General features: G+C 46.1%; 1 protein-coding gene across 1 annotated transcript; it reads right to left on the bottom strand.

The window, feature by feature from the left end:
• On the bottom strand, window positions 1-25,072 carry ITIH6 (inter-alpha-trypsin inhibitor heavy chain family member 6). Its single transcript, XM_027877228.1, is given in 15 exon segments — window positions 1-197; window positions 630-1,019; window positions 3,299-3,412; window positions 3,523-3,576; window positions 4,518-4,717; window positions 5,058-5,089; window positions 5,609-6,672; window positions 7,616-7,787; window positions 11,600-11,716; window positions 12,369-12,538; window positions 20,048-20,295; window positions 21,026-21,136; window positions 24,362-24,516; window positions 24,685-24,737; window positions 24,988-25,072. Coding segments are annotated over 15 exon segments (3,162 nt in total).
• Between the last annotated feature and the right edge of the window lie 1,028 nt (window positions 25,073-26,100).

Raw genomic sequence — 26,100 nt, 5'->3', positions numbered from 1 at the left:
TCAGAGGACAAAGGCTGTGTAGGGTCTACCCAGCAGCTTCTCCACGTCCTGATGCTTCACCCTCCAGCAGGGGCCCCTAGACAGCAACTCCTTCCCTGGGACAGCAGGGGCCAGAGGCATGTTGGGGCCATTTGGCCTTTCTAGCCAAGCCCCCCTGACCGTTTGCTTCACAAAGAGATCCGTGTGCTGGAATTGTCCTGTGGGAACACATGAGCAGAGAGAGATTTGGTGTTATTTCTGGGGCTTGGAGATTAGTCTCTCTTTCTAGGCCTCCTTTCATTTCCCTTCCAACCAATGGGGGTGATGATTCCTGTCCTGCCCACTACCCAGATGCGTAGCAAGGGTGTGATGAAACAAAGCGAGTCCCCAAGGGTTTGGTCAATCCAGAGACTTTTGACCAGTATCGAGGGTTTTGCGAACTGGAATTCTAGTTTTCCAAACCAGAGAGGCATTATTAGCCAAAAAAGAATCTTGAAAGCTTGAGTCAGACTTGGGGGGCTGCTGCCTGGTAGGAGCAGAGGAATGCGTTTTGTGCGTGTATAGGAAGAGGAGGCTGGAGAGGGAGGTTGAGGCTAGGTGGCGAAAGGCCTTGGGTTCAAGGAGAGGAAGTAATGACAGCATCTTCTCACCCAGGAGGCCCTGAGCAGAGTGGCTCAGGCCATGCCCATTAACCATGTAGAAACCAAGATGGGGGAGCCTCAGGGGTGTGGGATGCCTATCATGGTGCCTCCTGATAAGGAACTCAAGGTGCAGACTGAGACGAATGGTGAAGGTGCTCTTGTGCTGTAGAATCAGCTCCAGTCCAGGCCCATGCTGCAGGATGAGAAGAGGCCAGTCCCAGCTGAGTCTCTTTGTCATGCCCTCCATCTTTAGGCTGATCTGGTGAGGGGTCACATGGATAACGAAAGGGTCCTGGAGTCTCCTCACAGCCAACATGATCCTGTCAAAGTAGGTGTGGGTCCGATGCTCATGACCTGGCTTCGGAGGTGCCCCTAGGAGGTGGCCACTGACCAGCAGCCCTGGAGTCAGGGGAGAGATGGGTATTCCCTCAGATGCTCACTGACCTCACAGGTTTGAAGCAATGATGCATGCCCAGTGATAGGAGAAGGACTGGGAGGGCTAGTCAGGCTGGAATCTAGGCTGAATACAGATCTAGGATGACCGGCTTGGCTGTGTGTGGCGAGAAGGAGTTCGTATGGGTCCAACTCTGGGGAGTTTGGGATGTCTCTCTCTCGGTATCTTTCAGGATTTAGAATCAGAGACTCAGAGAGTTAAGGGACGTCACAGACCATTGGGTCTCCTAACGTTCTAGGTAAGGCCAGTGTAGCCCCCAAGGGGCAGGGGAAAATAACATCTTGAGTTGGAAGGAACCTCAGAGAGCATGTAGTCTAATTCACTCATTGTATAGCTGAGGAAACGGGCCCAGAGAGGAGAAAGGACTTGTCTAGGTGTTGGCATTCCAATGTGCCTGTCACAAGTCCCAACCTCGGCCACACAATTTACATCCCCACCTAGGCCATGATGCTCCTCTGGTTTTTTTGGTATGCTTTTATTTATTTATTTTTTTGTCTCTGCAGATCTTTCTTGAGGTCTTTGTGAAGGTTTGGCTCTCTATGGATTTCTGGTCCCTGTAGCTCTATTGTTTTCTCTTTGTAAGTCTCACTGAATGGACTTTTCTGTCATCTCCCAGTCCTCACTCCACTCTGGGTCTCCCTGTGGCTCTGCTATTCTTGCTATGACCTTCTGGCTCTTTGGATTCTTATCTCAGTATTTCTGCATATTTCTTTGTGTAGATATGTTTATGCACAGTCCAATCTAATTTTGAATCTCATTTTGAAGACATTCTAAAAAGCTCTACGATTCTCTGAAGTTTCTGCCCCTTTCTGGACACTCTCTCACCATCACTGCAGAAGTGGCAGGGGTCACATGGCATCGATGGCTATTTTGTAATTCTCTTTCTTTAGTATGCTGTTATGGCCACAATAGTCATGGCCAGTTGGCCAGTGTACTGGTGATGATAGTAACCTTTAGATTTCATGAGAAATCTAAGAAATCCTCCAGCAACTTAATCCCTCCCCTTCCCCCTCCCCCCATCCCCACTATGAAATTATGGGAGGCTGTAGGCAAGAGTGACCCTGGAGGGGCCCTGATTTTCATTATTGGAGGGACCTCTCAAACTAATGCAGTCCCAGCACCACGGCAGTATTGTATTATCTTTATCTGTGGAGCATTTTGTATGTGAGTCTTTAGGGTCTTGAATTCTCTCCCTCCCCTGCATTTGCCCACCCTCCCAGCAAACTGGGACTGCTACAATCCATTCCTCAGTGATCGGGCTCTGTAGTCCTGCGCCCTGCCTACAGTGTATGCATAGAAGGGTATGTTTGTTATTTTGTTGGCCTTCTTGAACTGCGAGTGCTGGCCTTCCTCTGTGAATGTCAAGGAATTAAGATGGTGCCGACTTCTTTCTATGCAGGGCTATTGGTAAATTGAGGCCTTCTCTAATCAGAATGTTAGAAAACCTTGAATACTTCCCCCCCCCCAACATTAAAGTCTCAAGGAAAAGCTTTGGAGCAAAGACACTATTGTTCCCTCTTCCCAACTGCTCCTGGCAATGGAGAAAGATATTTAGAAGATGAAGAAAGTCCTTTAGGATACTTTTGTCTTCCATTTCCCTATTTCATACCTTAACCCTAAAATTCAGGGAAGAGTTCTCCCTGATTCTACAGTTGTGACAATGCTTAGCTCAACTTTTTTTTTTTTTTGTACCTGAGTTCCTAGAGACAGATTTCTGTACCTAATTAGAGATGAGGTAGTACAGTGAGAGAAGTGTTGGATCCGAGTCCTAGAACTTAAATAAATATCTTGACTCTGACACTACCTACTCGTAACCTGGAAGTCATTTCACCTCACTTTCCTCACTGTGCCTCAGTTTCCTCATCTGCAAAATGAAGGCAGTGGACTAAATGACCTCTGAGGTCATGTGGGTCAAAGATAGAGATGAGACCTTTTTTGTGGGCACAGATTTATTCCTCTCTCCTCCCCCCTCCAAGTTCTTTGATATAAACCCGGGAAGTGGGGGAAGATAATGGTATTAAAGTGGGAAGAATAAAAACACCTACCTCCTAGGGTTGGTGGTTGTTGGAAGGGTGCAATGACACCATCCACATAAAGCACTATAGAAATCTCTTTGTTTCTTCTAGGCTTCTGGGCCTTTGGAGTCTCAAGGTCTCACTGTTAGCCCCTGTCTTTCTGTCTCCCTGTCTCTCTGCATCTTCCCCCCTTTCTCTGGGTCCCTTACCTGCTTCAGGGTCTCTGATGAGCTGAAGTGTGTCCCCTGCCCTTCCATCCACCGTGAAACAGATTCTACTCTCCGAGTTTGGCAACTGGATCTCAAAATGTGGATCCCCATCCACTGCAAGGCACAAAGACACTGAGGAAGGAGTGCAGGGGAAGCCACTGGGGGCTTCTTTTACCTGCTGGGCCCCCAGTTCCAACAGATAGCAAACAAATGAGTTTCCATACCTGAAGAGGAGAAGGTAAAAACCGATGAAGATTTCTGAGGCTCACCTTGAATCCCTGGGAGTTTAAAGAAAGAGGGAAGAGGGTTGCTGGAGTCCCCAATTTGTCTCTTTGCAGGAGAATTTTGACTGCCCCCCCCAACCCCAACTTCTGCTGGGCCTTTGAGATTCTGTCATGTGCCAGCATTTCTTGCTTTCCTTGAAAGTCTGGGACCTCCCTAAAGACTGGGCCCTGCAAGGCTAGCTTGGTAAGTTACCTATGAATGAATTCTTAACTAGCTCAGAGAGAAGTCAAGGTAAGAAGCGCACCCCAACCATTCTTCCCCTGCTTCTAACTCCCTGCCCCAAGCCTTTTGCCCAAAGACTGGTTTTTCCAAATCCCAGAGACCCACGACCACAGACGACCATTCCAAGACCCCGAACTTAAGCAAGGTACCCAGAGACACATTGTTACAGAGATACAGAAACAGTAACTCAAAGGCCTGGCAACCCCACAGAAACACACAAGTAGCAGAGAAAGGCATCAAAAGTCAGCCACAGAGACATTATGATACCCACAGAGAGACTGGCAGGGGTGTGTGTGTGTGTGTGTGTGTGTGTGTGTGTGTACCCAGAGACCCATAATCACAGAGATGCTCAGAGAGACCCAGAGACCCATAGACATATAATTATGAAGAGACCCACAGGCATACAAACAAGAGAGGCATCCAGACAATGACATTTGACAACTCAAGACACATGCAGAGACATTCAAAGATCCAGAGACCCACAAGAGATATCCAGAGATATGAAGGGAGTCATTGAAAGACTCAGATTTCTACAGAAATATCTAGAGATACACAGAGACAATCATTCAGAGACTCTTAGAGAGATACACTGACATAGAGCTACTCTTGGGAAGTGACGTTCAAAGCCCCAGAGGTCCTACAAGCAAAGAGGGATTCTGAACCTTGAGAGACTTGGAAGAAGGTTCACGCTGGGGGGCAAGGGCAGACTCACCATGTCTGTTCCCTTGGCTGTGGCTACTGGGGAAGGTGTAGCTAGTTGGAGGCTTCAAGGACTCGGAGAACCCAGAATCTGGCAGAGTTTCCAGAAGTTGGCCTAGCTCCTTAGGGAGAACAAGGACACTGATGATCTCAGGTGTGCTCAAGTTATAGGGAGGTGGGGGGCTCAGGATAGAGAGAGAGGAGGAACTAGGTCTGGGGGAAGACTGGGAGTTAGGACCAGACTGGGCTGGAACACGAAGATTGGGGTACAATGGTACTCTAGTTTTGGGGAGTGGTGGGGAACCAAGTTGGGGGGCAGATGAGGGGCGAGGGTTCCATGCTTTCAAAATATCAGGACTTGCTGTGACATTTTGGGAAAACAGAGTGGAAGGTCTAGGGAGTGATGGGGAGCTCAGAACATGGGAAGCTAGCAGATCCCATTTGGGGGGAGTATGCTGGGATGGGACACTTGGGTTAGGTTGTGGCAGAACTTGAGCTTTAGGGAGAGATGAGGAATTGGGTTTGTGGGGATTGAATGTTAGATTTGGAGAACCTGGGGAGCCAGGTCTGGGGGGAAACTGGGAGCTAGACGTAGAGGGGGACAAGGTGTCAGATTTGGGGGAGTGTTGGGGTAAGATGTTTGGTTTGGGAGATGATGGGGCTTAAGTTCTGGGGAAAGAAAGATGATCCAGTTTGGGAGGAAATAGGGTGCTTGGTTTGGGGAAATAGGAAGAGTTAGAGTTTGGAGTGTTGACATTTGGATCTAGGTTTAGGGGGACCCAGAGAAACATGTTTTCGGAGAGATGACGATAATGAAATGTCAGGATTTAGGTGAACCAGGGAGTCAGTTCTGGGGAGAGATGGAGAAATAGCCCTGGGAGGAGATGGGGAGCTCAGTGGCCAATTAAGGGCTAACAAGATGTTAGGACTTGGGTGAATTTGGGTGCTGGGTTTAGGGGTGGCTAGGGAGCCAGATCTAGGGGGTGCCAGAATGCCAGGATTATACCAAGATGAACTGTTTGGTTTGGGATGTAATAGAGCTCCAGTTTGGGGGGAAGTCAGGAGTGATGGGGTGATGGAACTCAGATGAGTGATGGGGCCCACTCTGGGAGGAGACAAGGAGCCAGTCGTGGGGAATGAAGATGCTGTGGGTTTCACAGGCAATGCATCCCCATGAGCTGGGTGCACCCAGGGCACAGGTGGAGTTAGATTCTGTTTGATCACCCTGGGATTCCCCATTTTGGCTGCAGATGAAGGCCCAGATGAAGTGGTAGTGAATTTTGCCCCATGGAGCAGGGGCTCAGTGGGGCCAGTAAGGATAGGAGGCCTTGGGGACTTCCCGGTAGCTGTGGGCTGGTCTATGGCTGCCAGGGCTGGAGGTGGGCCCTGCTCCTTTTCGGCTTCCTCCTCTGGCTTCACCACAACCAGTGAGGTCAGGGGCGTCACAAAATGGAAATGCAGAGAGAGGTTGAGGGCCTTTTCCATCAGCAGGCTGTGGGTGGCTAAGTCATTGGCCCCAAGGCGAGTTTCCAGCAAGCCCTGGATGGTCAAGTAGGCCCAAAGGCGCTGGAGGAAGCCTTGGCCTGGGCTTAGCTCCCCGTGGGACAGGCAGCCAAATGCTGGCTCTGTGCCACTGGCAGCCTCCTCACTCCGAGATGCTGTGAGCAGGTGGTTGTGTGGGCCCCGGGCTTCCAAGTGCACCTGGAGCTCAGGCTCCCCCTGACCTAATTGGCCCACCACCACCAGCTCCAAGCCCTGAAAGTAGTTGGGGAAGTGGCTCCCTGCTGGTTTGGCCCTCCCAGCTTGCCTGGCCTGGTAGTGGAAGCGGATGTCAGATAGCAGAGGGGAGGCGACGCGGTCATAGAAGCCTTTGAGCTGCAGGGCAGCATCTTGGTCCTCTCAGATGCTGCAGACTGTGCCTCGGTTCTCGAGCGAGAGGCGGCATAGAAGGGGCACGTCGGCGTCGTCGCCTAAGGCTAGGCCAAAGAGGGCTGCCTGGCTAGCCAGGGCCCTCTGGGCATTGGCGAGCATGCGGGCAGGTGAGGTCATTCCTGCTGTGGGCTCCCCATCCGTGAGGAAGATGACCAGGCGAGCCTCTCCTGAGGGCCCTGCAATGCTCTGGTTCAGTATGGAGGCTGCTGCCAGGAGAGCTGCATTCATGTCTGTCCCTGGGGAAGGCAGAGGCCTGGCATGAGTAGCCAGCTCCCCACCCCCACCCCACCCCCTACCTCAGAGGCTACCCCTCCCCCCAGCTTGTCCATTGCCTCTGGAGTGGGCCACCCTTCCCTCCCAGTTCTAATGGCTCCTCCTGTAGTCCTTCAAGGACTGCTGTTCCACCTCCTTCCCTTAGCAAGGTCCCCATCTGTGTTATGGGCCTGCCAACGTTGTCTTTGCCTCACCCTTAGGCTCCTGGTCCGTCTCATTCTCTAGTCAGCTTATGGGACTGAGTCTCATCTCTCTGGACAGACCAAGTCTCTCAGTCTCTGGCTTTCTGATGGGTGTCATTCCTGGCACCCTAGTCAACTGGGATGAGATTGAGCTCTCTGCCATCTCTCATCCTCTTCTTTATGAGGCCAACACTCTTAGCTCACCAGATGGCTGTGAGGGATTGAGCCATCTTTATCCTGTCTTGTTCTCAAATTATTCTATTTTTGTGTTACAGAGGGGAAAAGTGAGGGCCAGAGAGAGCGGCAGAATGTCAGGATGAATGAAAAAGGGGATGGGGCCTTTGAAATCATCACAGGAGGACTTAGGGTCACAGCATGTCAGAGATGGGAGGGGCCTTGGAGATCACCTACTCTGACTCTGCCCCTCTCTGTAACCCCAGACCCTCCTCACCATCTGTTTATCGAGGGGAAGGGATTTAGGGTCATGGAGTGGGAGAGCGTGAATGCACATGAGACAGCCAACTGTCCCACTTCCTTACATTACAGAATAGGACAGTGAAGCCTGACAGTGAAAACATGAAGCTCAAATAAGGAAATTTTTGGGGCTACAAGCAGTCAGGGGTCTTCAGCAAATAGCACTGACTTTAGACATCTGGTGCTTGGCAATCTCTGGAGGGGGATGGCTGGGGTGGGAGGGATTGAAGTGGAGAACTCATATACGAACATCTGCCCACCTCCATTCTGCCAACGTAGGCCTTGGCCCTTTGTATGTTTGGGGGTGTGTCCTGAATGGAACCAGCAGCCTTCCAGATGTGGACAGTGTCAGAGAAGGTCACGATGTTGAAATAGTCCTCTGGGTACAGGTCCCCCAGGATCACAGGCATAGCCTTCTTAGTCTGCAGCAGTCAAGATATGGACAGAAAGCATGTTTAAGATCATGTTTCAGATCACTGTATCTGCCATACAGGCAGGTAGGTGCCGCTGCAGTGGTCAGAGAACCAGCCCTGGAGTCAGGAGGACCTGAGTTCAAATTTGGCCTCAGACACTGAATAACTGTGTGACCCTGGGCAAGTCACTTAACCCTGTTTGCCTCAGTTTCCTCATCTGTAAAGTGAGCTGGAGAAGGAAATGGCAAACCACTCCAGTATCTCTGCCAAGAAAACCCCAAATGGGGTCACGAAGAGTCGGACACGACTGAAACTACTCAATAACAACCACAACCGTCTGCCATCCAGTCTTTTTCTCCCCCCCACCTGCCTCCCCTTTATGCTGGCTTCTTTCAGGCAGCTCTCCCTGATTACCCTTAGGCCATCATGTTCTCTTCTTCCTTACTGACTCACGTTTAGAACACTAAGAGCCATCTTCCAATTGAGAAATGCTCAAAGGATATGAACTGACAATTTTCAAAGCAAGAAATTTAAACTAGCAATGACCATATGAAAAAATGTTCCAAATCACTAATAATTAAAGAAATGCAAATTAAAGCAACATTGAGGTTCCCTCTTACATTCATCACATGGGAAAAGTTGGTTAAAAAAGGAAAACGTCAAATGCTGGAGGGACCGGGGGAAAACAGGTATACTTGTGCCCTATTGGCATAACTGTGAATCAGTTCAGCTGTTCTGGAAAACAATTTGGAACTCTGACCCAAAAGTTATTGCACCATGCATACCCTGTGACCCATCGATGCCACTACCAGGCCCAGACCCCAAAAAGATCAAGGAAAGAGGAAAAAGGAGCCGTAAGAACAAAAATATTTATAGCCACTCTTTTTGCAGTAGCAAGAAACTGGAAAGCAAGGGGTGCCTACCTATTGGAGAACGGCTGAGCATATTACGGTATGTGGATATAATGGAATATTATTGCATCATAAGGAATGACAAAATAGATGGTTTCAGAGGAAACTGGGCAGACCTCTATGAAGGGATGGCAGAGTGAGGAGAGCAGAGCTGAGAGAACGATTTATAGACTGACAATATTATGGAGGAAAATGACTTTGAAAGACTTTTGAGCCCTGAGTCTAGAGGAGAAGTTTCAAACTCTTAGATCAGAGCCTGCAAGTGGCCTGCAAGGTGATGGACTCAAAATGAAGGATGAGAAGTGCATGCATACACACATATGTACACATACATGTGTACATACACACATGAGTACATACATGCATACATTTTGGGACATGGTCAACATAGGACTTTGTTTTGTTTGACCATGCAAACTTGTTATGAGGGTTTAATTTGATTGTATTTTAATTGTTCAGTTAGGATGCAGTGGGAGATAAGAGATAAGAAATGCTTGTATAACTACTTACCTATCTAATAGATCGCCCCCTCCTCTGAGTTCTTGTGGAGCTCAACACTCCAATAACAATCATACTAACAACGAGCATTTACGTAGCATTTTAAAGTTAGCAAAATGCTTTACAAACATCCTGTTGTTTGATCCTCACAATAACTCTGGGAGGTAAATGCTCTTATTATCCCTGCCTTACCACCACCACCCCCCCACCCCGCTGCCCTGTCAAGTGTCTGGTCTGAGATCAGATTTGAACTCAGGTCCTCCTGACTCCAGGGCCAGTGCTCTATTCACTGTGCCACCTAGCTGCCCCATCCCTGTCTTACAGACAAGGGAACAGAGGTAGTCAGAAGTTAAATGACTTGGCCAATGTCATCCAGCTAGTAAGTACTTCAGGTAGAACTTGAACTCAGGTCTTTTGGATTTTGGCTCAGAACTTTATCCACTGTGGCACCCCCTAGTTGTGACACACTGTATTCCAATTATCCTTCCTCTTTTGGGTCTTATGGATCAAGACTAGATGCAAGTTATCCTGTGGACACATAGTAATCTTGTAGTCCACTAACCCTAACTCTAACCCTAACCCTAATCCCAGACCAGGGGTGGTGAACCTGTGGCTTCGAGGTCACACATGGCCCTCTTCTAGATCCTCAAGTGCGGCCCTCTAACTGAATCCAAACTTCACAGAACAAATATCTTTCCTTGAGCAATTCAATTTGAAACCCAACTATAGTATTTTAAGTTGATTCCTAGCTCCCAGCCTTGGATTCCTTCCCTGTCCAATGAGGGGGTTGGGCCTGAGGGCCTCTAAAGCTCCTTCTAGGCCTAGGTCCAGGACCCTCAGAATCACTGAACCTCACAATCTTTATTGAACCCCCAGATCTTTTGCAGGTGAAGAGAGAAGTGACCATGTCTCCTCCACTTTGTACCTGGGAAATTGGTTTTTTAATCCAAAGTATATGACATTTATCTATTAAGTTTCATCTTATAGTCAGCTCTCTGTTCTAGCCTTCCAAAATCTTTTGGGCTGTGACTCAGTCAGCCAACAAACATTAAATGCGTGCTGTGTGCCAGGCATTTTGCTCTTTCAGCTTTGTGCACACACACATGTTTGTGTATGTGTGTGGCATGTGTATGTGGGTGTGTAGCGTATAGTGTGCATTTGCACATGTGTGTTTGTGTGTGGACCCATGTACACGTGTATTTATTGTATGTAGTATGTGGTGTATGTATTTAAGTGAATGTGTTTGTATATTTGTGTGTGGTATGGATGCATATATGTGTGTTTGTGTGTGGTGGGTGTATGTGTGTGTTTTACCAGACCTGAGATTTCATAAGTCTAGGGAAGTGATTCTCTAAGTGTGGTCTCCGGTCTTGATTCTGTGAGGTCCAAAGGATTTTGAGAATGCTCCTAAAACATTTAAATTCTGAATGTGGTAAATACTGATAACTATAACCCTCAGAAACAAAAACGAGTGGGGGGAGGCTTTAATATTTTGTACGAGCACAAAGGGGCTCTAAGACCCCCAAATTTGAGGATCACTGGTCCAGTGTGCAGTCTTCTTCTATCACTTCTCTACAACATAGTCCTACAGAGTTTCCTTGCACTGAGAGATCAAGTGAGTTGGCCAGGGTCATAGAGCCCACTGGCGTCTGATTTGGGACCCAGATCAGAGTCTTCTTTGATTCCCAGGCCAGTTCACTGGCCACTCTACCAGGTTGCCTCTTTAGTAACTCTGTAGAAATAGGAAATGAGGTAGTCTGGCATGATGTGTTCTTTATAAAGACTCTTAGTAACCCTTGCTTCCCCTTCTAGATGCCCATTAGCTGGCCCCTAAATAATGTGTTTTGCATTTTTGCTAGGAATCCAAGTCAAGCTCTTTAGCCAATAGGTCAAAGATTTTGTTTTCTTTCCTGTTTTGAAAATCAATTCAACACCTCTTCCAATCTCCACAGATGGAGAATGAATGGCTCAGCCAGTTCTTTCAGTACCTTGAACAGCGATTCATCCGTGTTTCGGGACTTGAACTCTTCAAAGGGCAACTAGGTTGGCCATCTCACTCTGTGCCTACTTATCTTGATCTTAATCTCACTGGGAAGGGGGGGGTGGGGAAGAGTGCTTTGTGGCTCTATCCGGTCTGGTTCAAAGATTACTCTTCTGGCAGAAAAGAAAGAGAAGCAAAATAACACTTGAATAATTCTGCCTTTGGGGCAGATGTAGTTCAACTCACATAGCTCCTCAGAGGCTGAAGGCCCATTTGGGGTGGAGCTGCCTGGACAGGCAAGGGTTGCATTCCATTACTTTGAGAGGGGACTTCTAACTGGAATTCCGTCTGTGCTCCTCTGACTCACACTCTAGAATCCAGGACTGGAATTCTGGGAGATTTGTCTAATAGTCCCCCCAGGCAATTGTTACCTGCTTCAGTTTTGTTCCAGTCATAGAGCCACTAACATCGATAACGAAGATGATGTTTTTCTGCATACGAGGTAGGCCTCTGGGGGCAAAATAGTGAACAAAATAGCCATCGTAGATCTGGGGAGAGAGAGAAAGAGATAGAGAGAGACACACACAATGTTAGAGAGACAGAGACAGATAGAGACAGAGACACATGAAGATAGAGAGATAAAGACAAAAACAGAAACAGAGAAATACAGAAACAGAGAGAGAGAGAAGGATACACAGACATGCACACAGAGAGATAGGGAGAGGGAAAAGTAGAGGGGAGAGAGACAAAGACAGAGAGAGACAGAGAGAAGAGAGACAGAGAGAGAGGAGAGAGAGAGAGAGAGAGAGAGAGAGAGAGAGAGAGAGAGAGATGTCAACAGAGAGCAGCAGAAGAAATCACAGCAGTTCTAAGGTTTGCCCTTGGGACACCACATCATGACAGCAGACCAGTGGCAGCAGAAATGAATGACAGCAGCTGGGGGCTGGGAGCCAATGGGGAGAGGCCAGGAGACGGAGAAGCCTGGAAGAGCATCACGATTTTGCTTGTCCCACCCTCAATGCTTTTAAGAAGTCCTTACTAGGAGACTAAGAACCTGGCTGTAAGGTCAGCAGATGAAATAATGTATGGTGTGAGAGCCAGGTTCAAGGTTAGGGGTGATGATGCTCTCAAGACTAAACGTGGATGGTAAATATAAGGCAGGCTCCCTTCAGTGCATTCCTGACTGAAGGCCCAGATCACCTGCACATCACCAATGACGTCCTTCATAGTCACATCATATTGAATCACAAAGTCCCCCATGATGCCCTGGCTGGAGTAGGCAGCCTGTTCACTTGGTGTTGGTGTGAAGGTGACCCATGCGCAGGTCTCCTTCTTTTCAATCCTGGTGGACGTTGGCAAGTCAGTCTCACCTGTATGGGATGATTAATGATGAGAAGAAAGGAGCCACTCAGCCCAGGCCCAGAGGTCTAAGTGAGGAAGGGGTGGAATGGGGATGAATTCATCCATTTCCTCCTCTCCAGATCCTCATTTGACCTTTGGCTTTGGCTATTGCTCCTGCTGCTGACCCCTCCTCATCCCAGTTGTCCACTATCCCTCTCTGAATCTGAGCTCTTGACTATACAGTGGCCCATCTGGTTCTCTGACCATTTCATGAGATGTGGGAGGGTGAATCTCATCTCTCCCACCCCTTCCCATAGGACTGAGAATTCTCAGAAGTTAGGGCTTTGCCCTATGTAGATTTTTCTTTTTCTGCTTTCCCGATTTCTCCTTCTTCCCTCACCTCCATCCCTTGCTCAACCCAACAACTGTGCCTCAAGGACCAACAGAGTAAAGTCCTCTTTGAGTTCTATCCCCAGAAAAAAATGCAGTTCATTTCTTTCTGTGGGCAAATTTGGTCAATTTTTGGCTTGATAGAAGATGAACACTTATCCTAATGTTATCCTGGTCCCAGTGTCCAAGAAGCGCAGAGCCAAAGTCAATTCACAGCCATAGCAATCAGCTCAGGCCAGGTGACTGATAACATTTCTCTCCTCCTAATCCATCCCCTGTCCCAGGTCTCTTCCCTCTCCTATCCATGCCACTGCCCTGCTCCAAACTTTTCGTGGCTCTACAGGCTGGTGCCCCCTCCACTCCAGCCTCACCCCTTTCCAGCTTGTATAAACCCCACCTTCCAGTCAAATTGTACTCCTAACCGGCCAGGTCCTATACTTCATATTCTATCTTTGTCTCCATGATTTTGCCTAGTAAGGTGACACAGTGGATAGAGCACTAGGCTCGGAGACAGGAAGACTCGAGTTCAAATCTGGCCTCAGGCACTTCCTAGCTGTGTGATCCTGGGCAAATCACTGGGCAAACCTCTGTTTGCCTCAGTTTCCTCAATGGGGATCATAACAGCCCCTACCTCCCAGGGTTTTTTTTTATGATCACATGAGATAATAATTGTAAAGCACTTGACACATAGTAAGCCCTTTATAAATGTTAGTTATTATTATTGTTATTATTAGTTGTGGTAGTAGTGGTAGTAGTGGTAGTGTAGTAGTAATAGTAGTAGTATCAGTATTTGCACAAGCCATTCCCCTTGCCTGGAATTCACTTCTTCTGCTTTTCTGCCTCTCAATCAATTAGAAAACCAAACCAAACTGGAAACAGTGTCTGTCCTCAAGGAGCTAACCCCAAGCTTAGCATGGAGGCAAAAGCACAGATATAGAGCTACACAGAAGAGACACAAGCAAATTCTAGAAGTGGAATTAGGGTTAGAAAGTGATGAAGAAAGAACCATGCCTTGGTCACACTTTGAAGTCGAATGTACATCCTTGTCATTCTCTCCATCATTTTCTTAGGAAAGCACATTTGACACAAGATTAATCAAGCTCCAGCTGAAGGTGCCAGTGCTCATGCTGAATATTTAATAACCAGCTCTTGTAAGATGGCTTGAGCTGGCTCAGACCCAAAGGTCATGTTGGAGCCACTAGTAGCCAGAGGCATCAGGAATTAGGGTTCATGTAGAAGGTGGAGTTCAGACTGAGTCTTGAAGAAATCTAGGGATTCTAAGAGGTGGAAGAGAGGAGGGACAGCAGCAGTCTAGGTGTGGGGAACAGCCTTGCAAAAGTTTGGAGTTGGGAGATGGGATGTTGTGTGAAAAACAGCAAATTGGGCAGCATTACTGGACTGTAGCATGTGTGAAGGGAAGCAATGTGTAATTAAGCTGGTAATAGAAAAAAAGCTAGGTGGTGAAGGGCTTTAAATGCCAAATGAAGAGGGATTATAGGTAGATGGCCACATGCCATAATGTAGCAAATACCCCATTGAGGTTTCGAATTGCACCAGTCTAAATAGAAAAAAGAATAACCTATAGATTCTTCTTCCACCCAACCCTGAGCTAGACAAGCCAGGGTGGGTAGAAAGGGGAGCGCGAGGCAGTGGTGGTTCCAGCAGGGAGTCCTCAAGGTGGGGGGCAGCCCACTGATGGGAGAAGGGTTCTAGGCCAAGGTCTTTGCCTGTGGTAGGAGGCTAGCATACTCTCTAGAGGACCTGTGGCAAGAGCCCCCATGCAGAGCCCACAGAGGAGCAGTCCTGAAGTTCTTTGAAGAAGGGGCCTTATCTTGCCCACCATGCTCAGGACTAGGCAGTCTACCCCAAGCACAGGTCCCTCAACTTAGATACTGAGGCCAATGAAATGAACAATCCACGGAAAAACATGACCGAAAATCTTGGTTTGAGAGATTTCCAGAGGGGCCTCTAAACATAAGTAAATCCTGAAGAGAATAGTGACCCCCCCCCAACAAATCTGGGGAAAGATTTGAAAGATCCCTGGATAAAGAAATGAAACAAGAGGTGCAAAGTGGAATAGTTAGGGAGAAAATGATGGCAAGTAGAACAGATGCCTTATTACAGACAGTGGAAAATCTCACACAAGAGCTACAGGTCCTGAAAATTAGAATGGGTCAGGCAGAAACCAAGACTTCAATGGGACAAGAGGGAATACTAAAATAAAACCAAAAGATTGGAAAAACATAAGAAAAATGACCTGCAAAACAGGTCAAGGAGATACTATCTAAGAATTATCAGACTATCTGAAAATCATGACCAAAAACCAAAACAAAATCTGAATACCATATGTCAAGAAATTGTAGAATAAAATTGTTCAAAACTCTTAGGACAAGAAGGCAAAATAAAAATAAAAAGAACTCGCCAGTGAGCTCTCGAAAGAAATCTCCCAAATTAAAACTCTTAGGAACATCACAGACAAAATCCAGAATTTCCAGGTCAGAGAAGCAGCCAAAAAAGAAAGAGTTCAAGCACCAAGGGATTACAGTAATGATTATTCAAGATTTAGCAGCTTCCACTATGAGGAAAAGATAGAGAGAACAATATTCCCAAAGAGAAAAGATAAAGGTTCACAACCAAAAATAACCTCACCAGCAAAACTAAGTAGAATCATAAAGAGAAAAAAAAAGCTATTTAATGGAATATAGGATTTCCAGGCATTCCTGATGAAAAGGCCAAAAATGAGTAGATGTTTTGAAATGGAAATGCAGGGGCCATGAGAAAGATAGAAAGGCACATATATTTGTTTAATTATAAGGGCATATGTGAGTATGGAGGCAGCTAGCTACAGTGGAGAGATCACTGGGCCTGGAATCAGGAAGACTCATCTTCCTGAGTGCTAATCTGGCCTCAGACACTTACTAGCTGTGTGACCCTGGGCAAGTCACTTAACCCTGCTTGCCTCAGTTCCTCACCTGTAAAATGAACTGGAGAAGAAAATGGCAAACTACTCCAGTGTCTTTGCCAAGAAAACCCCAAAAGGTCACAAAGAGTCAGACATGACTAAAATGACTCAACAATAACAAAAATGTGAATATGAATTGTTTATGTGCTAATGGGGGATAAGAAACAGAAGACATACCTGGAAGGGTCCTAGAGAAAGGTACATAGAGCAGGGGACCTGCAGGTTCTTTTCTTCTGCTTTGATAGTCTTAGGAGAAGATAAAAAAGAGAGTAACAAGGGACAATCCTGGGGGAAAAAAGGTGGAAAAAAGGGAGGGAAATCGCCATTATAAGAGAGATGCATAAGATAAATCACATATATCCATGGAGGAAGCAGTAGGGGGAACGGGCATCCCATGAGTATCACCTTCATCTGAACCAGACCAGTTTGGAACACTGAACACTAATACCCTCCCCCTTTCCCTACACACAGAGATTTCGGTATAGAAACACATCAAGCTTAAAAGGGAAGTAGGAGTGGACAGGTTCAAGGGAGGGGGAAAGATGGACCTAAGAGGAAGGTGAGGTAAAGTAAAGTAGGAAAGGCAGGAGAATCATCATAAGCAAAAGAAACTCAAATGAACCCTAACCCTAATCCTAACCCTAATTGTGAATCAAGAGTTAAAAAGAAAGGAAGAATGAGTAAAGACCTAGCATTAGGGCAAGGAGAAGAGAAGAGCTGCAACTGAGTGGAAATAGGCCACTTCACTTACAGATCACACAAGTCAGGCAAACTCCCTCTCTATTACCACCTTCTAATGTTTTATAAACAAGGGAGTGGAAGCAAAGAGAGGAAAGAGTGCAAAAGGACAGGAGGGAGAGAAATACACATTTAATAGTCATAACTAAACTTGAATGGGATGGGCTTACCCATAAAACAGAAGAGGATCACAGGATGGATAATAGAATCTGACAATATGTTGTTTATGGGAAACACAAAGATTCACATAGAATTAAAACCAGTTCATGCTTCAGCTGAACTATTAAAAAACCAGGGTAAACAAACATGATTTCAGATAAGCTTACAATAAATATAGACACGATAAAAAGAAATACATTGACGTTACGCTTAATGACATTATGCTTAAAGGTACCATAGAAAATGAATTAATAACAATATTTAATACATAAGCACCAAATAGCATAGTATCTAAATATTTAAAGGAAGAGTTAATTGAATTGGAGGGAGAAATGGATAGTAAAATTATAATGGAGAGGGAACCGTTACCCCTTTCGGACCTAGACAGATCTAACCAAAAAATAAACAAGAAGTCAAGGACCTGAATAGAACTTCAGAAAAATTAGAGATGATAGATCTCTGGCAATTACTGATTAGGAATTGTTGTTGTTCAGCCATTCATTTGTGTCCAACTCTTTGTGACCCCATGGACCATCGCATGTCAATACTGTCTATGGAGTTTTCTTGGCAAGGATACGGGAGTGATTTGCCTTTGCCTTCTCCAGTGGATTGAGGCAAACAGACTTTAAGTGACCTGCCCAGGGTCACACAGCTAGTAAATGTTTGAGGTCACATTTGAACTCCTAACTCTAAGCCCAGCATTCTAGCCACTGAGCCATCTAGCTGCCTCAGAATAGAAACAGGAATTTCTATTTCTCTTAACTGCCCATGGCAGCTTTATAGAAATTGGTCATGTACTGGGGTATAAAGAGCTCTTTATAAAGTAGAAATGCTAAGTACATAATTTAATGACCACAATGCAATAACATTAATTCAATAAAGGGCTTTTAAAGAGTGAACTGAAAAGTAATTGGAGACTAAATAGCACATTTCTACAGAACTGGTGGGTCAAAGAGCAAATTATAGAAACAATAGAAAATTTCATCAGAGAAAGTGACAGCAATGTGATGACATGCCAAAATTTATGGGATCCCGATAACAGTTCTCAGGGAAAACTTCATATCTCTAAACAATTTCATCAACAAATGAGAGAGAACAAATCAGTGAATTGGGCACACAATTAAAAAAACTGGAACAACAACAAATAAAAAATTCCCACATAAGAAACAAAAAAGAAATTCTGAAAATTAAAGAGAGTGATAAAATAGAAGCAAAATGACCTTTGAACTGATCAATAAAAGTAGCAGCTGTTTTTTAAAAAAAACTAATACAAAAAGACAGCCAACTAACCTGACTAAAAAGGAGAGGAAAACCAGATTGTATGAAAGATGAAAAAGTAGAATCCACAGCAATTGAAGAGGAAATTATCAGAAACTATTCTGGTCACTTTCATTTGAACAAAACTGACAACTTAGAAGAAATAAATGAACACTTACAAAAAATGTAGAATTCTACATTAACAAAAAGAAGAAATAGACTATTCAAGTAATCCGATATCAGAAAAAGAAATTGAGTAAGCCATAAGTGAACTACTAAAGATAAAAACTTTGGGACCAGATATATTTGTAAGTGAATTCTAACAGACATTCAAAGAACAACTAATTCCATTAATACAAAAACTATTTGAAATAACAAGTAAAGAAGGCACCCTTGCACTTCTTCTCTATGATACAAATACGGTCTTGATACTTAAACCAGCGAGAAATAGGGCCAAGAAAGAGGACTATTGTCTAATATCTCTAATAAACCTCGATGCAAACATTATAAATAAAATATTAGTAGGTGGGCTACAATAATGGATTTGGAAAATTATGCACTCTGACCAGGTTGAATTTACACCAGGAATGCAGGGTTGGTTCAACATAAGGAAGGAAGAAGTGAGGAATGGGTGGAAAGGAAAGAAACAAGCATTTATATGGCATGTGCTATGTGCCAGTCACTGTGCTGTGATAGTATAAGAAATATGATCTCATTTGATCCTCACAACAAATAAAGAAAATTATTAATAGAATAAACCATGTTAATAATTTAAATAATTAAGCCACATAATAACACTAATAGATGCTAAAAAAAGTTTTTGACAAAATCTAATACCTGCTTCTGTTAAAAACACTAGAAACATAAGAATAAATGGACCTTTCCTTAAGGTTGTAAATAATATCTGTCTAAACACAAGAGTAAACATTACACATAATGAGGGTATTAGAACAGCTTGTGGTGAATTGTGGGAACTGAATGGACCACACTGACTCCATCTAGTGACTCCATTCTGGATCCAGCTCAGTTCCCTTTCTGTTCATTACGGGTCTAGTCCAGCTTCTGTCTTGTGAGAAAACTTTATTCACTTGTGGGAATCGGGAGAAAACCTTATTGCGTTGTTTGAACCTGGCCCTGCCTGGCTGGGAAGCTGGACCACCCCTAGCTGCTGCTTAGAGACCTTTAACCAAGAACCTTGGTTACACTGACCAGAACCCCAGTCAGATCCAAAGATTGATGCAAAGGGTTTTCTCACAATTAGACATCTCAAGTAACCTCTGTCTTATCTGAAAATTGGCTCAGTATTGATCAATCAGTTATTATTTCCATGTTTCCTTGATTGTTTATAGATACTTTGTGTGGATCCAGGGAGGAGTGGAAGCCAGTGATCCTATTGGCTGGTGCTGCTTAACTCCCTTTCCCCTTCTAGCCTCACAATGGGGGGCTTCAAGGCCTCCTAAACTTTCCTGCCTCCAGCCCCACCAGTCCCTCCACCTCAGCTGATCTCTCAATATGCCTGGATTCTAGAATCGCTTTACTTCCTTTTGCTTTTCTCTGCAACCCCAAACATTTCAGTGTCCAAGGAAGAGCAGAACAAGAGGACTGAATAGGGAAACTGGGAGCCTCAACTCATTCTCACCATCATTCAGGTCTCAAACTTAAAACGTGCCAACGGGCTTTCGTAGACCCCCCACTATCTGCCCGTTCCTCAGATGACCACCAGGGGCTGTCTAGATCCCTGGCCTCTGCCTGCCTGTAGATATGCCCCTGCCAGGCCCAACCCTGCCCCCCAGTACTACTTAGTTTCCTCTTCCATCTCAAACTTACTGGTACTTCAGGGCCCACTTACAAAATGCTCTCCTGACTGACCATAGTAACCTCCCTCCTGTCCTCTTCAGATGACCACTAGGGTCACTTGGGTTTTCTTGCCTGCCCAACCTTGTGTCTCTGCCTTTTTCCCACTTTGCTGCTGAACCTCTAGGCCTACCCTTTGGGCTCAGGGGTTGGTGGTTAAGGCCTGCCTAGCACATACCTCTAACAGCATTGGTCAGCAGCTGGCTGGTTCTGAGGGGCAGCACGTGGATGTAGTCAATGCCTGTCCTCTCTGATACAGTCACTTCCACACTGAGATTTGGTACCACTTGGCCGGGTCTGACACTCACAGTGTGCTGGTGTTTTCCCAGGAGGCGAGGGAGCAATTCTTCATAGGTCAAGGCAAATGTTACCTCTCCACTTACAGCTACACTTGTGGAAATTTTGAACTTCTTGACCTCATCGTCTCTGGGGATGGAGGGATGATGGGAAGGTGACAGGAGAAATAGTCATTATCATTATGCGCCCCTTTCGTTCCCTTGTTTGTTCACTCCATTCATTCAGCCCTTTAGAATTTATTCATTTTCCTCATTCAGTCTCATGAATTCGGGCACTCTCAGCTGGTTTGCTCATTTTACTCTCCAGGTCACTTACCAACTCGTGTGTGCAATCATGCATGTATATAGTTAGTCAGCCATTCCCTTGGTCATTCATATTCTTTAACAACAACTGCCATGGTCAGAGTGCTTTTTCCTTCATTGTAAATATTCTAAATCCTGTGCCCAAGCCAGCTGTGGCACCCGACCCTCCTGTGCCTACTTGTGTTCTGGAGGGGCCAGGAGACACCCTCCCCTGGGCCCCCTCCCCACTTGTAGATAGAACTTCAGAATTAGGAAAATAGGAAGCTGTTGATTCTCTAACCTTTCACTGAGGAAGCAGGAACATCTATGGCTCTCTCTCCCCCACTTTGTATTTGCCTACAGACATTTAAGGAGGGAGGGCAAGGATCCTCCATTTTAGAGGGCCAATGGGAGCAGGGAAGTGAAGGAGCTGATAGGGACCCGTTATTGCCAGGGTCGTGCAAGTCAATGAAGTTTGCAAGCCAAATGAGGGCCACATGGACTTTGGTGAAGCCAGGACTACTCTAAGACACTTCAGACTACTACAGATTTGGAAAGATGGATTTGGAGAGCCTTACTGGCTGGCCACATGGGCAGCGGTCTGCCCTTGTTTCCTTGCTTCCTCGTACATTTTCTTAGCCTGGTGTTTCTCTTTGACTTCAGCTGTGTAGACTTTGCCATTGATGTTCCTGATGGGGAAAGAGGGAGTCGAGGAATTACTCGTAAAAAATTACTAAATGAATTAATAAATGAAATTACTAGGCTTCACAGGATCTCTGAGCTGGAAGAGTAACCAGCTGAGGTTCAGAAAAGGTAGAGGAGTCTCCTAAAAGCACACAGTGAGCCACTGGCCAAAGTTAGCCTCACTGGCCTCTTTTATTTACTTATTTATTTTTTGGGAGGCAATCAGGGTTACACAGCTAGCAAGTATCTGAGGTCAGATTTGAACTCAGGTCCTCCTGATGCCAGGGCTGGTGCTCTACCCATTGAGCCACCTAGCTGCCCCTCACTGGTTTCTTTTAACCAAATCACACCAAGTTCTTCCCTGAGGCCTCACTAATCCTATTTTTTCTACTCCAACCAACTGTGCTATTTTACTGATGAGTAAACAGGGTCAGAGAGCTGACTTTCCCGAGATCACACAGAAATTTCTGTGGAAGTAATACTTCAACTAGATGACCCCTGAGGGACTTTCCAATTGTGCTATTCGATGACTCTTACCTTCTTTTTATCCTCTTAATTATCCTGTCCTTCCCCCTACTCCAGGACCTTTCAAGGCTCCATATTGTCTATAGGATAAAGTTTAGACTCCTCTTCCCTTCCCTTACCACCCCCCCCAATTCTTGTCCATAGACCGATTACCTCCTCCAAACCAAATCTATCCTTCAAGGCTCAGCCCAAACCCCACCTTCTTTGGGAATGCTTACCTTGAACAGATCTTCCCCTCAACCCATACTAATTCATTCATCTAATAAACACACCTACTGTGCGCAGAGTACTATGGGACATGGTCCAGGAGATAGAAAGTCTGCACCATCCCCTCCCCCTCCAACTTTGCCTTCTTGGTACCTGTGTGCTAACTGCCACTCAAGCGTGTAGTAAGGGATGAGACAGCAAGCAGCAACCAATGCTTGCAACTTAGGGCAAGAGGCAGCCAGGGCTGACGTGGGAGAAAGGAAACTGGTCCGAAGCCTGCTTCTGTGTGACTATGGGAAAGTCCCTTACCTTTTCTGAGAGCATGCATTCTCTCGTCAGAGGTAGCTAGGGGTGGGACCACAGGGCACAGAGCCCTGGGCTTGGAGTCAGGAAGACCTGATTCCAAATTTAGAATAAAAAATAGCACCTACCTTGCAGAGTCGAAGTGAGGATGAAATGAAATCCTATTTGTAAAAGGGCTCAGCCCAGCGCCTGGAGCATAGTAGGTGCTTTAAAAAAGTTTATTCTCTCCCCTCCTCCCATCTAGAAATGGTAAGAAAATCCTTCTAACTCATAGGTATAAATGAAGAAAGGGTTTTGGAAATCTTAAAGCACTGTATAAACAGAATCGGTACCCCTCAGTATCTTTCTCTGTTTATTTTATCTCCTCTCTAAACTCTGGCCAGGGCAGTAACATTAGAGATGCAGAGAAAGCCAACATCAGCTCATAAAATGGGTAAATTAGTCTTTTTGGAACTCAGACAAGTCCTTGGAGCCTTTCCAGGCCAGGGGAAGGAACAACCAGTGGTACAGTGCCTGGCACATAGTAGGCACCTAATAAATGTTTATCCATTGACTCTCTCTCCCTCTCCCTCCTCCATCTTTCTCTGCCTTTTCTCTTCTCTCTGTCTCTTTCTCTCTTTCTTCTCTCTCTCTCTCTATGCCTCCCTCTCCCCCATCCCCTCCTCTCTGTCTCTTTCTTTCTGTCTATCAGTCTCTTTTCTCCCCCAATGGACTATATCACCATGGGGAATAAAATAAACTTTTGGTACCCTTTTCCCAGTGCTCCAGAACAGGCCTCTCTCTGTTGCTGGCCCTGGAAATGGGTGGCTGCGTCTGTAGGGAAGAGAAGGCAGGTCTCTGTCCTCCAAACAGAGAGTACTCTGTGCACCAGATTTAACGGCACAGAAGGCTCTTGCTGACAGAAGACCTCCCCGTAATGGGGGCAGTCTTCTGCTCCCTCCAAAAGGGAGAGACTAAATTGGATTTATTTTAAAATCTAATGTATGTATTTCACTGAACAGAACAGTGACATTCCCCTTAGCATTTGAGGCCTTCTTATAACATAGCCCATCCTTTCTGTTAACAGTGTTCCTCCTCCCTTCCTCCGCTGCTTCCTTCACTCCATCCAGGCCAGTCACAGGCTCCCAAGATTTAGAGCAAGGAGTGGCTGTAGAGATGATCTCATCTAATCCAACTGGCTCATTTCACTCATAAGGGTAAGGTGGAGAGTGTGGGGCTAAGGCCCCTAGAGGGATGGTGATGTAGGGTCCTGGGCTGGCAGGGCTGAGAACACCTTGGGGACCCTATAGTCCTACCCCTCATTTTAGAGATCAGGAAATTGAGCTCAAGATGGGAAGGGACTTATCGGAAAGGACTTTGGAAGATATGGGAACTCCCTCTAGAGAATATGTTCAGGCCCTTCTTGAAAATCTTGAGGCACTGTGCCACCTGGCAAAATGGATAGAGCACTTGACCTGGAGTCAGAGAGGTCTGAGTTTGAATCCAGCCTCAGATACTTCCTAGCTGTGTGACCCTGGGCAAATCATTTCATCTCTCTCAGTCTCAGTTTCCTCAACTGTAAAATGGGGGTCATAATAGTACCTACTTCCCAGGGCAGAGAGATTACAAATGTAAAGCACTTGTAAGCATTAAAGTGTGATAGAAATTCCAGCTATTATTATTACCTGAAGTGATAGGAAGCTCGATACTTTTGAAGGCACCTCATTTGTTTTTTGCACAGCTCAATGAAGAAGTGATTGCTTCTAGTTATCTCCCTTTTCACTTCTCCCTGTTGGTCCTAATTCTTCCCTCTGGCCAATTTTTCTAGATCGGTTATTTAAAGACAGCTATCTTCTCTTTTCTCTGGTAAAGCTCTGTGGTTCCTCCAACCCATGTTGTTGTTGATGACGACGGTAATAATAATAGCCTCGCTATTGCACTTTTGCTATACAGAGCGCTGTACGGAGATGATTTCATAATAATCAAATAATATCGTCACAACAACCCTAGGAGGTAGGTGCTATTACGATCCCCATTTCACCCATCGGGAGATATGTGCTGAATTGAATTTATTCTTTTCAGTTCACTGCCCATCCTTGTTGCCCGAGCTTGTCAATCCCCCTCCTAAAATTTGGTGTCCAAAGCTGTCCTCCCTCTTTCCAGGCCTCCACAGCCCCTATGGAGGCTTTGAGCCTCCCCTCCCCCCAGACGCTCACACGGTGAAGTTGGAAATGAAGGCCAGGCCGGGCAGATCCAAGTCAAAGATGGCTTCCTGGGCCTCCGAGTGTGGGTTGGTCATGACAGACACAACCTGGGTGTGGGCATAGCGGGACACAATGGTTGAGCGGATGGAGAAGCAGTTCACTGGAAGCTAGAGCCAGAAGCAGAAGCTTTAGAGGTTGGCTTGGAGTTATTCCATCATCCTGGATGTGGACCCAAGGAATGGGTTCACAGGTCCCAAGGAGTCAAAGAATCTGCGGCTGGGCTCCCAGACACCCTCTAGACTCCTCTTCAACTCTCTGGTCAAGGCAAATGTTACCTCTCCACCCACAGCTACACTTGCGGAAATTTTGAACTTCTTGACCTCATTGTCTTTGGGGATGGAGGGATGATGGGAAGGTGACAGGAGAAATAATCATTGTCATTATTCCCCTCCCTTCGTTGCCTTGTTTGTTCACTCCTTCATTCATTCAGCCCTATAGAATTCATTCATTTTCCTCATTCAGTCCCATGAGTCTCATGAATTCATGCACTTTCAGCTGGTTTGCTCATTTTACTTTACTCATTTTATTCCCAGGATCCTTGGGCCCTAAAGTCCAAGAATGTTAGGAATGGAAAGGACCTGAGGGGCCAGGGTTAGGGAGGTGCAATTCATCCAAGCCTCCACAAAATTTCTGTCGGTCCTTTTGGTTCCCTCTGCTGACCATGACCTCTATTTCTCTCTCCTCACGATGTATGAGAGCACAGGAGGCTGGCGGGTCAGTCGGGATCCAATCTGTTTGGCTCAGTGTTGGTCTCTGCTGGGGTGTAGGGATATTGGGTTAGCTAGTGCTAGGCCCCTTGAGGCTCTGGGGGTTGTGGACTCCCCTCTCTGTGGGCCATGAGGCTCCCCAGGACTTGCCCGAAGCTCAGAGCAACAAATATTGCCAGAGAGAAGCTGAAACCCCCCTGGACTCTTGGGAGCTTCATACTTCGGCCTCTCTGAACTGGGCCAGAAAGGCTCTGAAAAGCAGATTCGAAAACCTACACGTTTTGTAAAAACACCTTTGCACTTGGAACCCTAGAGGAATTTTCCTTTGATCCTCCCTTCTCTCGAGGGGGCTGGAGTGTGGACAAGAAAGAGCCAACAACCTTCTCAATGCAGCTTTCATTCCCACACAAGCGGGGATTATCCAGCTCTGCACCAGCCAGCCACTGGCTCTGGATCCAGCTCAATTTTCCTCCTCCCTCCTCTTGCCAGCTCCCTTTTCTCTCTATATCCCCCTCACACCTCCGTCTCCTTTCCATCTTTGGCCTCCTCTCTTTCTCTGCTTTTGGCCCCTTCATGCCTCCCCCTCCTACCTTCTGCCGCTCATGCTCTTGCCTCCTCTGGCTTCACCTGTTTGTTACCTCCTCTCAACCTCTTCCCTCTCTTTTCCTCTTCTTTCTTCTCCTCTCTGTCTTTTTCACTCTCCAATTCCCTTGAACTCTTCCCGTCCTCCCTGCTCTCTCTCTTCTCTGTTTCCCAGTTTTCCTGTTTTTGTCTTTCTCTTTGTCTCTGTCTCTTTGGATTCTTCCCTCTCTTTCTTGCTCTCCTTCCTTCTCAGTCCACCATCTTCTGTCTTTATCTGTTTATAGCTGGCTCCTCACTCTATCTTTCTCTTGGTTAAACTCCTCTTTGTCTTCCTCTTCTCTTTGTCTATAGCCCTCTTTTGTCTCCCCTTCTATTATCTCAGTCTACCCGATTCAGTTAAAT

Source organism: Vombatus ursinus, unplaced genomic scaffold (genome assembly GCF_900497805.2).
Source record: "Vombatus ursinus unplaced genomic scaffold, bare-nosed wombat genome assembly UNPS02004241.1, whole genome shotgun sequence".
NCBI classification, from domain to species: Eukaryota; Metazoa; Chordata; class Mammalia; order Diprotodontia; family Vombatidae; genus Vombatus; species Vombatus ursinus.
Note: the sequence above shows the minus strand (reverse complement) of the source record. Positions and strands in the feature narration are given on the sequence as shown.